The sequence below is a fragment of the Diachasmimorpha longicaudata genome, chromosome 5, assembly GCF_034640455.1.
Source record: "Diachasmimorpha longicaudata isolate KC_UGA_2023 chromosome 5, iyDiaLong2, whole genome shotgun sequence".
NCBI classification, from domain to species: Eukaryota; Metazoa; Arthropoda; class Insecta; order Hymenoptera; family Braconidae; genus Diachasmimorpha; species Diachasmimorpha longicaudata.
In genome coordinates this window covers 9,126,186-9,140,782 of record NC_087229.1, presented here as the reverse complement: position 1 = coordinate 9,140,782, position 14,597 = coordinate 9,126,186, and the positions used below count along the sequence as shown (strand labels likewise).

The 14,597-nt window shown below is 41.4% G+C and overlaps 2 protein-coding genes across 4 annotated transcripts; both read left to right on the top strand.

Moving 5' to 3' along the window:
• The first annotated feature begins 463 nt into the window (after positions 1 to 463).
• Positions 464 to 4,409, top strand: LOC135162746 (serine/threonine-protein kinase polo). Its single transcript, XM_064121540.1, has 5 exons — positions 464 to 810; positions 1,271 to 1,495; positions 1,645 to 1,862; positions 2,039 to 3,026; positions 3,112 to 4,409. Exons 1-5 carry the CDS (start codon positions 718 to 720, stop codon positions 3,307 to 3,309), a joined length of 1,722 nt encoding a protein of 573 aa, XP_063977610.1. The 5' UTR covers positions 464 to 717; the 3' UTR covers positions 3,310 to 4,409.
• A 600-nt stretch (positions 4,410 to 5,009) lies between these two features.
• On the top strand, positions 5,010 to 14,340 carry LOC135162742 (ATP-binding cassette sub-family C member 4-like). 3 transcript variants are annotated; one of them, XM_064121533.1, is made up of 6 exons: positions 5,010 to 5,292; positions 5,491 to 5,648; positions 8,563 to 8,933; positions 9,081 to 9,191; positions 9,259 to 9,393; positions 9,476 to 14,340. In XM_064121533.1, the coding sequence occupies exons 3-6, from the start codon at positions 8,860 to 8,862 to the stop codon at positions 13,305 to 13,307; spliced, it is 4,152 nt and encodes a 1,383-aa protein (XP_063977603.1). In that variant the 5' UTR covers positions 5,010 to 5,292; positions 5,491 to 5,648; positions 8,563 to 8,859; the 3' UTR covers positions 13,308 to 14,340. The 3 variants fall into 3 exon arrangements, with proteins under 3 accessions (XP_063977603.1, XP_063977602.1, XP_063977604.1); XM_064121532.1 differs by having other exon boundaries at positions 5,491 to 5,684; XM_064121534.1 differs by lacking the exon at positions 5,491 to 5,648.
• The last annotated feature ends 257 nt before the right edge of the window (positions 14,341 to 14,597 follow it).

Below are 14,597 nucleotides of genomic sequence, written 5' to 3'. Positions count from 1 at the left end.
ACACCATCTTTTAAAGGTATGTCGGTAACACCTCTTGCAATCTTCTTCACCGACCCTGTCATCCATTTGACACCCTTTTGCCCTTTGAATGGTACGAAATTCGAAATGGTATATGTTTTGGAGAGATGCACACCACATCATCCATTTTTATGGATAAACAATCAATAATAATCCCTTGTGCTGTTATAGTCCTAATTTTTCGCGATCCTGATTCAATTTACGGGAAGTACTGCCCTAAGGTCTTACAACTCGGTGACTCAAATCAGCTCTAGTCGAGTCCGAAAATATTTTGCGTATAATAATCGCCTCCGATCTTCCACGCAAATAAATAAACTATTTTAAAAATTTCAATAAAATGTGGAGACGTGAATTTTATTGCAACAGTATCCGAAAAATGACATGAAGAAGTGAATATGACTGATTCTCGTCTAACTCCGGGTGTCTCCGTAGATCCTTCCAACAAACTGTCTCGTGATTGGATGATTGTTGAATTTAAACCTCCAAACGTCCGTTGCCAAAACACACAAGCTCTCGGTTGGAAAGTGTCGGAGCCACTCACCGGTGCATCTCGTTTGTCTCCAGCTCCGAATCTCCTCCATTCCCCAGTTTATTGCCCTAGTATTTATAATTGATTAGCTTTTATCCCTTCGTTTTGAAAACCCTCGGGGACAAGGTTTTCTACTATCTTTATTGGACTGAGAGAATATCGAGAGCACAATGTCGAAGGACGAGAAAGAGTCCATCATTCCGGACATCATCTACGACGACAAGTCCGGCAAGAGTTACATCAAGGGAAGATTCTTTGGCAAGGTATGTCTTAGGGTATTTATTAGGGTACTAAGTAACTTTTTTCATGTTGGGACTTGGATTTTTTCTGGTGAAAAATAAAGGGCTTTTTATGACTTGGAAATGTGGTTGGGGTGGAGGACAATTAGCATTTTTGAAGGGCAGCCAGCGTCTGAGGGGACAAAACGATTTACATGGATCTGAGCTCATTTTGAAGGTTATGAAATGCTCTTCAAAATGAAAAAAGAAAAAGAATTTTCACTCTGAGGATCTCGAGATATTGAGGCTTATGCATGAATAGGTTAATGATGCTCCTCTTGGAAGGAACTCCTTTTTATTTGGAGATGGAGATTAAGCTCGAGATTACGTGAATTTTCGAGTAAACGTATCTCGATGATTTATTTAGATTGTAAAATGCTCTATAAAAAATGCTTTAATATCTTCTGTAATTAGCAATTCATTTGTTTAATTCATTTCTACCCAGGGTGGATTCGCAAAATGCTACGAGATACGTGAATCCAAGAGTCAGGCAGTCTACGCTGGTAAAATTGTAAATAAAAATATAATGACTAAGAGCAGTCAACGTGAAAAGATGACTCAGGAGATTGCGATTCATCGTAGCTTAAATCACGTTAACGTCGTTGGATTTCATGGTTACTTCTACGATGTCCACAATATCTACATCATCCTTGAATTATGCAGAAAACGGGTGAGGACACAACCTGTGATATACGCTCATGATTGTCACTTCTTCCGCTGATTTATTTTTAAAAAATATTTTTCAATCAGAATGAACCATAATATCTCATATCTCATAATTTCTAAATTATGCTAATAAAATGTTCTCTTCATTTACAGTCGATGATGGAGCTCCACAAACGCAGAAAAGCCTTGACAGAATGTGAAACTCGTTACTTCATGAAGCAGATCCTCGATGGTGTCAACTACCTCCATAAAAATCGCATCATCCATCGTGACTTGAAGCTGGGCAATCTCTTCCTGAATGATGAATTACAAGTGAAAATTGGTGATTTTGGATTGGCCACTAAACTGGAGCACGATGGTGAAAGAAAAAAGTAAGTCAACTCTGCAGATTTTATAATCTTTAACAATTATTTTTCACTCAATTTAATGAACAATTGAATGAAAATTGACTGACTCATTCTCCTTCAAGTAATCCCCATAATATTTTGCATGATGCAACCTCAAGCTTCGCCATCCAAATAAACCACCTTTCCTCCATAAATTCCAGAACTCTTTGTGGCACCCCAAACTACATAGCCCCTGAGATCCTGACAAAAGTCGGTCACTCGTACGAAGTGGACGTCTGGAGTATCGGTTGCATAATGTATACCCTGCTCGTGGGTAAGCCCCCTTTTGAGACCTCTACTCTGCGCGAGACATACGCCCGAATAAAGCAGGTCCAGTACAAGACTCCCACAAATGTCAGTCCAACAGCCATCACGATGATCTCCGACACACTCCAGGGTGATCCCTCCAAGCGTCCCAGTGTGGCTAAGCTGCTGAAGGATCCCTTCATCACAACAGGCTTTCTCCCCCAGAGTCTTCCCCTGTCCTGTCTGACGATGGCCCCACGCCTGGACACCTTGGAGACGTACAACAGTCGCAAGCCCCTAACGGAGATGAATCAGAACGACGAGGTCCATGAGTCCCCCAAAATCAAAGTACCAAGCTTACCAACACGCAAACCCAAGACGGAGGTCCTGACTGAGGTACAGCAAACCAGTCGTAACATCAGACGAATGTTGTTGACCTTGAGGGAACAGGTGGGCGCTGTTCTGAGTTCGAAGCCAGCGCGCAGGGATGCATCATCAGCTGTTGAAATGACAGATCCAGCAGCCCAGCCCATAATGTGGGTGAGCAAGTGGGTGGATTATTCAGACAAGTATGGATTTGGATACCAACTCTGTGACGATGGGGTCGGGGTCATGTTCAACGATGGCACTAGGCTCATTGTCCTTGCCAATCAGTACAATATTCATTACATTAATAGAGAGGGTTACGAAGTGTACTACACCATCAAAGACTATCCACCCACCCTGGAGAAGAAGATGAAGCTTATAAATTTCTTTCTTCAGTATATGAATGAATATCTGATAAAGGCCGGAGGGTCTGTCACTGTTAAACAGAGCGACTCAATGTCCAGGATACCCTACATGCATCAGTGGTTCCGCACTCAGACTGCTGTGGTCATGCAACTAACTAACGGATCTGTTCAGGTAAGAGGGTTTTTTTAAATTTGTCGAGAGAGTATATGCATCTTGTATCTCGAAGTATACGCATATGTATCTTCCTCAATTGCAGATAAATTTCTTGGACCACACGAAGATAATCATGTGTCCCCTGATGGCAGCCGTAACTTACATCGACAACGACAGAAATTTCAGGACCTATCGCTTCGAGACGATTCAGCAGAATGGCTGCAGTGCTGGTCTAGCCGAAAATCTTGAGTATGCATATGAAAAACTCACTCTAATGATATCAAATCTTCAAGGACGATAATTCCAGGAGTTCTGTTATTCCTCTGTTTATGTCTACGTATTACAAATATTCGACCGTCCTCTCCCTAATGAGAATTAAATCGGACATGGAAAGTGAAAAAGCGGAAAGATTTTCATTCTGACTAGACCAGTGGTAAGCCAACAGCTGCGAGACTATTTAAATTTAATGTTAATTAATGCTTTCCATATCAATTACTCGTGAGAACGAGAATTTCTGCATTGCTACGTGTCTCAGTCTCACGAGCCTCAACCCCCCTCCTCCATAAATCAATGATTAATCATCGATGAGCAACTGTAAATATTAAACATGGATGATTAAATTATATTTTCGACTATGAACTATTTTTTATATGAAAATTCAAATAGATCATAGAATCAGTGGTAAGTTTGCATCATAAAAAATGGATGAATGGTGAGTATTGCATGATTGAATGATCGAAGTGGAATAGAAACTGCTGAAATGATGAAATTGTTAATGTGAATGTACTTCAGTTAATCATCATTTTTAATTTGTTCATTAATTCTCGACTGATATGTCATGTACTTGCTCTTTCTATCTTGAAGAAATAAAGATCCTTTTCGTACCTTTTAAACTACTTTCATCGTCGTCCTCTGGGAAAATACTTCAATAGAACATCTTTCTCGTTCAATAAACGATTGAAATTAATGTCCCTCTATCATAAAAATTTATCGGACACTTGAAACGGATAAGGACAACACTTTCACTCTGACTTGACGCGTATCGAGCGACAAATGCGAGACTATTCAATTTTAATGTTGATCACTACTTTCAATATCGATTACGAGCGTCATTCTCCCTGATTAAAGAGTTATAATCAACAATAAGTGATTATAACTATTAACCGTAGATCATTAACTCATATTTTTGACATAAAGCATCTTTACACAAAAAATCAAATGGATAATCGAATGTGTGAATAATCCGAAATTGAATGGAATGGAAACTTACGATAATGAACTTTATTATGCAAATGTCATTTAATCACTTATTTTAAATTTATTCATTAATTCTCGACGAAAATGTCCTGTATTTGTTCTTTTATCTGGCGAAAATAAAAATCCTTTTTGTACATTATAAAATTATTTTATCGTTGACATCGGTGACCGAAGTCTTCAGTGAACTATTTTTGCTACCCAATGTGTAATACCGATTCTACTTTTCATGGTTTACATGGTTTATGAGCGTCAGATTATCCCTTTCCTTGTAATAAATCAAATCCGACACGTGAAAAGGAAGAAGGAAAGGAATTTCGTTATCACCTGACAAATGTCGGGCAAATAGCTGTGAAATTATTCCATTTTAACCACAATCACTACTTTAATCTCAATTATGACCCTCATGCTTTTTAATTGATTTTGTGAATTCCCCACTAAATTTCAATTCACAATTTGCAGACTGACAGCACCGACTACCCACACTGAATTCTCCCCAGCTCCCCTCATCCTTTTCACCATTCGGTCTTCCTCATTGTAATCTCCCTGATCCACGCACTCGTCAGCCGTTATTTGCTGATAAAATCTTACAATCCAAGCATGATGGAGCAGATGTCCTCCACAAAATTTTCAAATATCAGCATCTCGCGTCTCGCGAAACATGCGCACGAGCACTCGCACCAGCTCGATTACTGTTCGAAAATAGCGTTGGAGGGGAGGAACGATATATCATGCTGCACGATTCAATGAGTTCAGTCCGCGAAGGTGTAGCTCATGCACTGTGTCGTCTGTCCCCTAATCTCCAGCCTATCCGTCCAATTCCAAGTGTCTTCATCAAATACCTATTAAAATAAAATTACTGGTTAATTGACAATCGACAGCCGAATGATATCGGTCGAGCGGAAACACATTCCACGCCTCCAACAAGTGACTCTGGGTGATAAATCAGTGAAGCGTTGACCAGACAAGAATTTGTTGAATAAGTGGATATCACCGGGAGGTGGACGGATCCGCGATACACGAAGTCGACGTACGTATAAATAAAAATGCCTCTCCAAGCCTGAATCCTTTTTTCTGCTGAAACTCGTGACGGTTAACTCGTGGCCTTGAACCGGCGAGTGTTATCCAATCGCTGTCAGACGTTTAACTAGCAATTAATCGGTGGTGATTAGCTCAGAGTGTGCAATGTCGGGAGTAGTGATTGCAAATGTTTTTGGGTTTTTTGTAGGTAATCCAGTTGAGGACTTGCGGAATATCCGACGAACGTGACTTACACCCTGTATTCGTCATCTTCTCGCTTGAATCATAATCATTAGACGGGAGATATTGCAAGTCATTTCGGTTGCTCCATGCAAAACGGGGTGTCTGGCTTTGGTGAAGACTGAGGTAAACATTGGGTGTTGCTGGAAGTAAATACGGAAGGTAAACCCGGTGATTACATATTAGACGTTCTTGATATTTTCGAATTTTTCAGTGTTGCGAAGATAATTAACGTTGAAAATTTTCTAAAATAATGCTACTGTTTTTCATACTCTCGGTTTGATTAACATTTTATTAGAACAATTGATAAATGACCATCGATGCTGGTGGAGAATCGTACAAGTCTTCGAGGCATTGAAATTAGAGGGATTCCCCCTAGATAGACAATAGAAAAAACGTTTAGTAGTCATTGAAATATGAGGAAATTTTCGAACAGAGCTATCATATACCGGTCAATGCCACAAAAGGTAATCGATATTTTCTTCCTCATAGTCGCATTCACAAGGAAACAATCTAATTATACCAACTCGTTCCGGTGTTTTTGGTAAACTATCGTGGTGACCTCTCACATTACTAACATATGAGATAATTTCTATCTTTGAGCGGTCGTAAAATTTTTTTCTCAATTCGATCGATTCAAATAACAATTATAAAACGCTCTGGAAAAATTATATGATCATTCCGTGAAATTCTGCACAGTCATATTTGGATGTTTCTCGTCGTGTGTTTCATTGCCTGTATGTTTGAAATTAATGAGCTATTTATAATGAAGAAACATTAGATAAGATTTAATAGGAATTGTTTCGAGCAAATATGCTTGATTTCCGATTCGATTTTTTCATGCATGAGACTTACGAGTGGAGGCACATAATGAAAACGATATGGTAACACTTGACTCTGTACTTGTGATGTAGTTTATCTTCAATTGACCCGTGTGAACTCTTTTATTACGTGGAGTTGCTGAGACAGCAATAAAAGTCATGAAGCCATACAATTGAAGAAATGGAATAGGTCACGCACGAAGAAATTTTATAGAAAAAATTCAAGCCCATTGACGGAAAATTCTGTTCGATTCCGAATGTCTGATGAAATTTAATGTCTTTCTGAACTGATATGCCCTCGTGTATTCCTCCATCATTCACCTTCGTAATCGGCTGACATACGTCAACAGTTTATTGTCAACTGTCACGGCTTGTTTCATATGTTGAAATTGGAGAGTATTTATCCAATACATGAAACTGACAATGGTAATGACAGCGGAAGATTCTTTGTTATTTATCACGTCAACATACTTCCTGATTTTTACAACTTTGTACAGATATCGAGATAAAAGTTTCATAAAAAATTTCGCGAATACGATTTTTTAAAATACCAACTCCCTAATGTTTAGAACATTTACAAAAATACAGGAAATGCATTCATCTGTTAACCGATAAAAGATACAGTTCTACTAAATTTGACAATAATAGAAGTATTATTTAACTTGCTTCGTCATGATCCCCGGTCATCATTGGCATTGGAAAACCTTGAAATTCTTATATCATCTTCCCCTCGTTTTTCCTACTAAAATCTGCGTGTCATTCTTCTTAAGAATCATGTGCATAAGAATGATTTGAATAGACTCCAGTTGCGTTGTTGATTGTAGCGGAGAAAAAAACCTCAATATCCTACGCATAATGATTTGTGCTCGGCACATTTTCCATGGATTTTAATGATTGGAATATTGATGCGTGCAAGAAATCTGTAAGTGAATGGTCAAGCGATATTTGTTTGAGTCGACTCGGTTTCCAACAGAATTTTCGAAACATATTTCCAAATCTACGAAAAAGGGGGTAATTTTTATAATCATAGTTTGAGGACCTCCTCCCCTATCATTTTAATGGAAAATCACAAATTTCAGATTCGATTTTTATGTGACCTTGTACCAAAATACTCAGCAATATAAAGACTTAATCAGTACATGCCACCATCAGATAGACGTATGCTCATATCAGTGATAAAAGTACGGAACCAATGTGACTGGCCATAAACGTGAATTCGCGATTCAAAGGGCGTGTTCTTGGTCGCCCTGATTTTTTTTTTCTGTCGGGACAAACAGAGACTTGATTTTTTTTAGTGAAAAACGCCCCGTCATGATTGTCTGCAGCGGATGACTTATGATCGTAACGCAATACACTTTTCTATGGTCCAAAGTGCGTCTACCCTTAGAAATTTATTTTTCAATAGAATTTTTCTGCTAAATGCCAAATCATGTTTAAGCACACAATCAAGTAGACTCGACTGGTGCTGGCCAGTTTGTCCGGGTTCAAGTGCCAGGTCCGGGTTTAGAGCTCCCTTCGGGTATCAACCCCGGAAATTTTATGTAGGAATTCTTCTATAATTACCATCACAAATTCTCACCAAAGCTTGATAATTACCGTTGTAGTAATTGTTCTTGTGACATATATGCCCTTCGGACAAATCCATTTGTTACATCGAGACGTATATAACATTCCTCATGTATTTATGAAGGAATTCTTGTTAACTCAATTCTTTCTTTAATACACTCTTTCTTATCTTTTCATTAAGGAAATCAAACAAAAAAAATCAAATATTGGAGCCGTAGAATTTCTACGGAAAATATATCACTAAATAGATTATAGAGGAAATTATTGTATCCTGAGAATCGGCCAAATACCAATAAATGCCTGAATTTCTGAATAACTTCGGTCACTCTCCACAACTTCCAAATTTAAAAAAATGCATCCGGAGTAAAACAAGAAATTTATCTCACTTCGAGTCTGAGATCAGATTCCAAGTAGATAACGACAGAGAAATTTTCATCACCTGCTCCAAAAATAAATATTGGATCGACAAATATTAACCCGAATCGCGACTGGAATTGTCGAATCAAAAAGAATGACGCAGCACTATTGTTATCAGATTCTCGATAAGCGTCAGCTGTTAAGCAATGAATTTCTATATTCAAAAGTACAAGAGTGGGATAACGGAATTGCCCCATTCATTAATACAACCAACTCATCAGAATTTTCTATTTCAGGGACACACGCAGTGGTGATCGCGGACAAACGTGATGCGCATAGCAGTCTCTGCCTCGTGTTAATAAACGATGGCGGCGATCACAATAATCGGATGAATTCAATGGAAGTGTGCGCATATTCTGGTGCCCCATGCGTGATAAGATACCTACATTGGACGAGAATATTATTCGAGAGTTATCAAGTGTTAATGCTATCAATAATTTAGCGGCAAATTGTGTTGAAGGGAGTTATTAGAATAATCGTTGCGCCTGAGTCTGTTAATCCGGTTGACTGGGTTTAATGAAGGAATTATTGAGATGGATGCCGGTAAACAATTCGTCCATGAAAATCCGAGAACCAAGGCGAATATATTCGCTATTTTACTCTGGACGTGAGTTGATATCAAATAAAATCATAAAACAACTCCTTGATCATCATTCTGTAATAAAAAAACCAGTGTAACATTTTTTGAAACAGACATGCATGAATATTCCCTCATAACGTGATAGACTGTGACTGATGGGATAAATTTTTTCAGATGGACCTTGAAATTCTTCAAAACGGGTTATAGAAAAGTACTGGAGCCCACGGATCTCTTCGATCCAATACAATCCGATAGATCGGGTATTCTTGGTGACAGATTGGAAAGGTATGCAATTTTTATGATTTTTTCAAAGAACCTGAGCGACTATGATTAATCGCTATTGTTATCGCAGGGAGTGGAACAAAGAACTAGAGAGATGCAAGACGCGCAAGAAGACCCCGAGCTTCCTCAGGACGATATTGCGGTGTTTTCTGTGGGAGTATTCCCTTCTCGGGATTCTCCAAATTTTCAATGAATTTTTTTTACGGTAAGTTATGGATCACTAGAGAGAGAGAAGTAGACAACTTTTAACTTAAGGAAATTCTTAATCAAACCTTCACTGCTTTCAGACTGGGCACCCCAATGCTCCTCGGAGGACTCCTCCGTTACTTCCGCGCCGATGACGCGAACCGCTCTTTCGATACAGCTCTGATGTTCGCCGCGGGAATTTGCGTGGCCACCGCCCTGAACGCAATAACAATAAACCAAGCGGTCTTCGGTGCTTTCCATATCGGTGGAAAAATCCGAATAGCTGTGTGTTCAGTAGTCTATAGAAAATCCCTCCGCCTGAGTATAACAGCCCTAGGAGAAACAGCCCCCGGAAAAGTAGTCAACCTCGTAGCCAACGACGTTAATCGCTTCGACATTGTCTCAGTATTCATTCACTACATGTGGTCAGCTCCACTATCTGCCATTATTATCGGATACTTCCTCTACGTGGAAGCCGGCTACGCTGGAGTCCTTGGGATTGCCGCCGTGTTCATAGTAGTTCCTATTCAATCCTATACCGGAAAACTTTCATCGATCTTTCGTCTCCAGACAGCCATAAAGACAGATGAACGAGTTCGTTTGATGGACGAAATAATCTCCGGAGTACAAGTGATTAAGATGTACGCCTGGGAGAAGCCGTTCTGCGCGATGATCGAATTGGCGAGACGCCTCGAGCTCCGAGTCGTCCGCAAAAGCTCATGGATTCGGGGTATCTTCATGACATTCAATCTCTTCACAACCCGAATGGCGATCTACTGCACGCTCGTTGGTATGCTCTTCTTCGGCCAGCCACTGACAGCGGAAAAGGTCTTCGTCTTCTCCTCGTACTTCGCCACTCTCTCCCAGACCATGTCCGCCATGTTTGTTCGAGGTGTTGCTGAGATTGCCGAGTGCATGGTTGCGGTCCGCCGTCTCCAGCACTTTCTCATGTACGACGAATTCCAGATCCTGGAGAATCGAACGGTTTCTTCGGACTCAGCTTCTCCTTCCAAATCGCCTAAGCCAGATGTGCCTTTTATCGATGAAGATATCGTCCAGGAGAGTCGTGAAGCCCCCGCCAAACGAAATGGTCTGGCATTGGTGGCCAGTGATCTGGTAAAGAACACCGCCAATTACGTTGCGAGCCAGAATCCAGGGCCAAAGATGAGTCATATCGCTGTCTCCCTGAAGAATCTGACAGCCAAGTGGGAGCCGGAAGTGCCTGAGAACATACTTGAAGAGTTAGATGTTGATATTGAAAGAGGGAAGTTGTACATTGTGATCGGTGCCGTTGGATCTGGCAAGTCCTCCCTCATATCAGCCATTTTGGGAGAAATGTACATAGCTGGAGGGCGCGTTGACATCAAAGGCGGTATCAGCTACGCGAGTCAAGAGGCCTGGGTGTTTGGGTCTACAGTCCGCCAGAATATTATTTTCGGACAGCCTTACGATCGTCAGAGGTACCAGAGGGTTATCAAGGCCTGCGCCCTGGTGAGTGATTTCAAACAATTCCCTCAAGGGGACCAGACAATAGTAGGGGAGCGAGGGAGTTCTCTGTCGGGAGGACAGAAAGCCAGGATAAATCTTGCCAGATCCGTCTATCGTCAGGCAGATGTCTATATTTTCGACGATCCTCTGAGTGCTGTTGATACTCACGTTGGGAAGCACCTGTTTGAGGAGTGCCTTCAGAGGTATCTAGCCGGCAAGACGAGAATTTTAGCGACTCACCAGCTGCAATTCATCAAAGGGGCTGACGCCATTCTCCTATTGGAGCACGGGAAGCTAGTCAGATTTAACAATTACATGGATCTCTTAGCTGAGAGGCCGGTGTACGCTAGTCTCCTGGCGTCTGACTCAACGTCAGAAACTGGGGATGACTCGTCTATCGAGAAATCAGGCATGAGGAGACAGGTATCGACGAGTTCCACCAGGAGTCGAACTCCGGATATGTCAGGGGGGGACACTGACGCCGAGGAAGAGGACGATGATGCAGAAGCCGAGAATGTTCTTGAAGGAACGTCCAAGGGGATCATAAAGGGTTCGATCTATGGGAAGTATTTCAGGGCCGGCGGTAACTGGTGTTTCATTGTCACCGTAGGATTTTTGTTCTTCCTGTCTCAGTTTGTAGTTACCATCAATGACCTCTTCTTCCCAAAAATGGTGGACTTTGAAGAAAATCGTCATCATGAATTCGAGTTAGCCAGGCGAAATTCCACAGGCAACTTCACTGACACCGAATATCCGATATCACCGGCTTATCCATACGTCTACATTTACACAGGACTAGTACTCTCAATTTTCGTAATCGGAATAACGAGGTCGTTCATGTTCTATGGGCTTGCGATTGGTGCGTCGCAGAAGTTACATGACAGAGCGTTTGGTGCGCTCATTAGAACCGGAATGAGGTTCTTCGATACAAATCCCAGTGGGCGAATTCTGAACAGATTTTCCAAGGACATGGGAGCAATCGATGAACTTCTACCAAAAGCTCAACTGGATGCCGGTCAGATCATCATGATGATGTTTGGAGCATTGGCCGTAGTGTGTTATGTCAACCCTATGTTCATAGCTCCCCTGGCTGTAATGGGCCTGATCTTCTACGGGATCCGCAAGATCTACCTGAAGACCAGTAAAAATATAAAGCGATTGGAGGGGATGCTTCGATCCCCGGTCTTCACGCATCTCAACGCCACTCTTCATGGCTTGTCAACAATCCGTGCGTACAATGCACAGGAAATCCTCAAGGTAGAGTTCGACAGGTTCCAGGACAGTCACAGTTCGGCTTGGTACATGTTCATCGTCACCAGCACCGCATTTGGCTTTTCCCTCGATGTCTTCTGTTTCCTCTTTACGACAATTGTGACGTTTACGTTGCTGTTAGTCAGTGGATATTCAGGATCACAGGTGGGTTTGGCTATCACGACGGTCATGTCAATGACGGGGATGATCCAATGGGGGATGCGCCAGTCTGCTGAGGTCGCCAACCAGATGATGTCGGTGGAGCGAGTCCTTGAGTATACGTTACTGCCGCCTGAGAGCAATATCTGTGACGGCGCTCCGACGAACCGAAAGAAGAAGAAGAAGGCAAAGACTGCTGAGGTTGAGGAGGCGAAGTTGCCAGTTCCGGCGCCGAAGAATTGGCCAAGTGAGGGCACCATCAGATTCAGGTATGTCTATATGAGATACGCTGACGAGGATCCGCCGGTATTAAAGGGCCTGGATATGGTGATCAAGTCCAAGGAGAAGGTGGGCATCGTGGGACGAACGGGGGCGGGAAAATCTTCCCTGATAGCCGCCCTCTTCAGACTGGCCAGGATCGACGGGATCATTGAGATCGATGGGGTAGACACTGGGAGCATATGTTTGGAGGACCTCAGACAGAGTATTTCCATTATCCCGCAGGATCCCGTACTCTTCTCCGGGACTTTGAGGAAGAATCTGGATCCCTTTAATGAGTTCAGTGATGATGCACTTTGGGCTGTTCTCGAGGAAGTGGAGCTGAAGGATGTGACTGGAGTTCATGGGCTAGATAGTAGGGTCTTTGACAGGGGAACCAATTTCAGCGCTGGACAGAGGCAACTAGTATGTCTTGCCAGGGCCATTTTGAGGAACAATAAAATACTTATGTTGGATGAGGCGACAGCTAACGTCGATCCACACACTGACGCCCTGATTCAGAGAACTATTAGGACTAAGTTCGCCGACTGCACGGTACTGACGGTGGCCCATCGGTTGAATACCATCATGGATAGTGATAAGGTCCTTGTCATGGATCATGGCCGCTTGGCGGAGTATGATCATCCACATATTTTACTCCAGAATGAACGAGGACAATTTACTTCTCTCGTTAGGGAAACGGGTCGGGCTATGTACGATCAGTTGTCCAGGGTCGCCAGGAGGGCGTATGAAGAGCGATATGGGGAGAGATTGTGAGAGCACCACGTGATTTGTCTAGGTAATTAAAATATTTATTCAGTAATGCGATAACAAATTTGTTGTTCGGGGGAAGATCGAAGACCCGATGAGAGGGCATGTTATATCGGAGACAACTTTAGTCTCTAGTCTGGCGAAATATTACTGGGAGATGTTCTTGAAGAGACATTACAGTGCTTAGAAATAATGAAGTACTTATGTTGGTCAAGACGACTGATGTCGATTGACATACTGCAGCACTCGTTCAGACGATCATTAGCACCAAGTTTGGTGAATGTATCGAGTCAACACGATCATGCATAGCATAAGGCCATTTAAATGATTTTGCTGTAAAATGAACGGAAATAGATTATTTGTCTCGTCGGAGAGACTGGCCGTGCTATGCAGGTCTCTCGAAAAGGTGCATGAAGAGCACTGGGGAGAGATTGTGAGAACTCCAGGCAGGGAATGTAGATAATTGAAATAATTGTCTGGTGATGAGGTGATAAAACACGATGATTTGGAAAAAAGTGTAAAAGACTCAATTGTATCATCGTTTTATCACGCCGTATCAGAATTATCTCAGGTGTACTTATATACCTAAGGCCTTACACTTGTCAATCAAGTATTACTTTAATGGTGCTTGAGATTAAATTTTTTATAATTAATGTACAAATAACTGAAGTGGTATAAATCAACTGCATTATTCCAATGCGCTCATGTGATTCATCAGTTTGAAATTTTTTGATATTAATTTTGTGAGCTTGGCGTACATCTTCACCAAAGCTCTCTCATAATCCGATACAGAAATACATTTCTTGGATATTTTTGTATTATAGGATGAATGTAGAGTAAGATAATTGATAGGATAGATACTGTGAGGGAGAAGAAAAAATCTTCAATTCAATGTGACTTAATTCATTTATCAACCTCATGAATATATTTTATATAATTACTTACAGGAATACTTAACTGATAGACTTGATAGTCATGTTTTGTCAATTATTGTAAATAAATACATTGAAAGAATAATTTATCCATCAGTTGATTGAAATATTAATGTGTTTAATGGCATTGAACCAATTTCTTGCTGTCCACGGGACTGAGTCAACAGATACCGTTGTGTTATCAGCTGCTTTTCATTCGTCATTTCTACTGAATACAATAAACGTTGGCGACAACTGGTCGCGGTTCGTGTAGATATTTTCCCTTCCGGGAAAATATCCGGTAGAAGGGGAAACGTTCATCAGACTCATGCACTTATTGCAGGCTAATTGGCAAACACTTATTGCAGTCTAATTGGCAATCTCG

Bases quoted from the DNA above. Each gene is read 5' to 3' on its own strand.
- LOC135162746 (XM_064121540.1), top strand. From the start codon at position 718: ATGTCGAAGGACGAGAAAGAGTCCATCATTCCGGACATCATCTACGAC. The intron at 1,496-1,644 runs GTGAGGACACAA...CTTCATTTACAG, and splicing joins TTGAATTATGCAGAAAACGG to TCGATGATGGAGCTCCACAA. The intron at 3,027-3,111 runs GTAAGAGGGTTT...CCTCAATTGCAG, and splicing joins TAACTAACGGATCTGTTCAG to ATAAATTTCTTGGACCACAC.
- LOC135162742 (XM_064121534.1), top strand. From the start codon at position 8,860: ATGGATGCCGGTAAACAATTCGTCCATGAAAATCCGAGAACCAAGGCG. The intron at 8,934-9,080 runs GTGAGTTGATAT...AAATTTTTTCAG, and splicing joins TTCGCTATTTTACTCTGGAC to ATGGACCTTGAAATTCTTCA. The intron at 9,394-9,475 runs GTAAGTTATGGA...CACTGCTTTCAG, and splicing joins TTCAATGAATTTTTTTTACG to ACTGGGCACCCCAATGCTCC.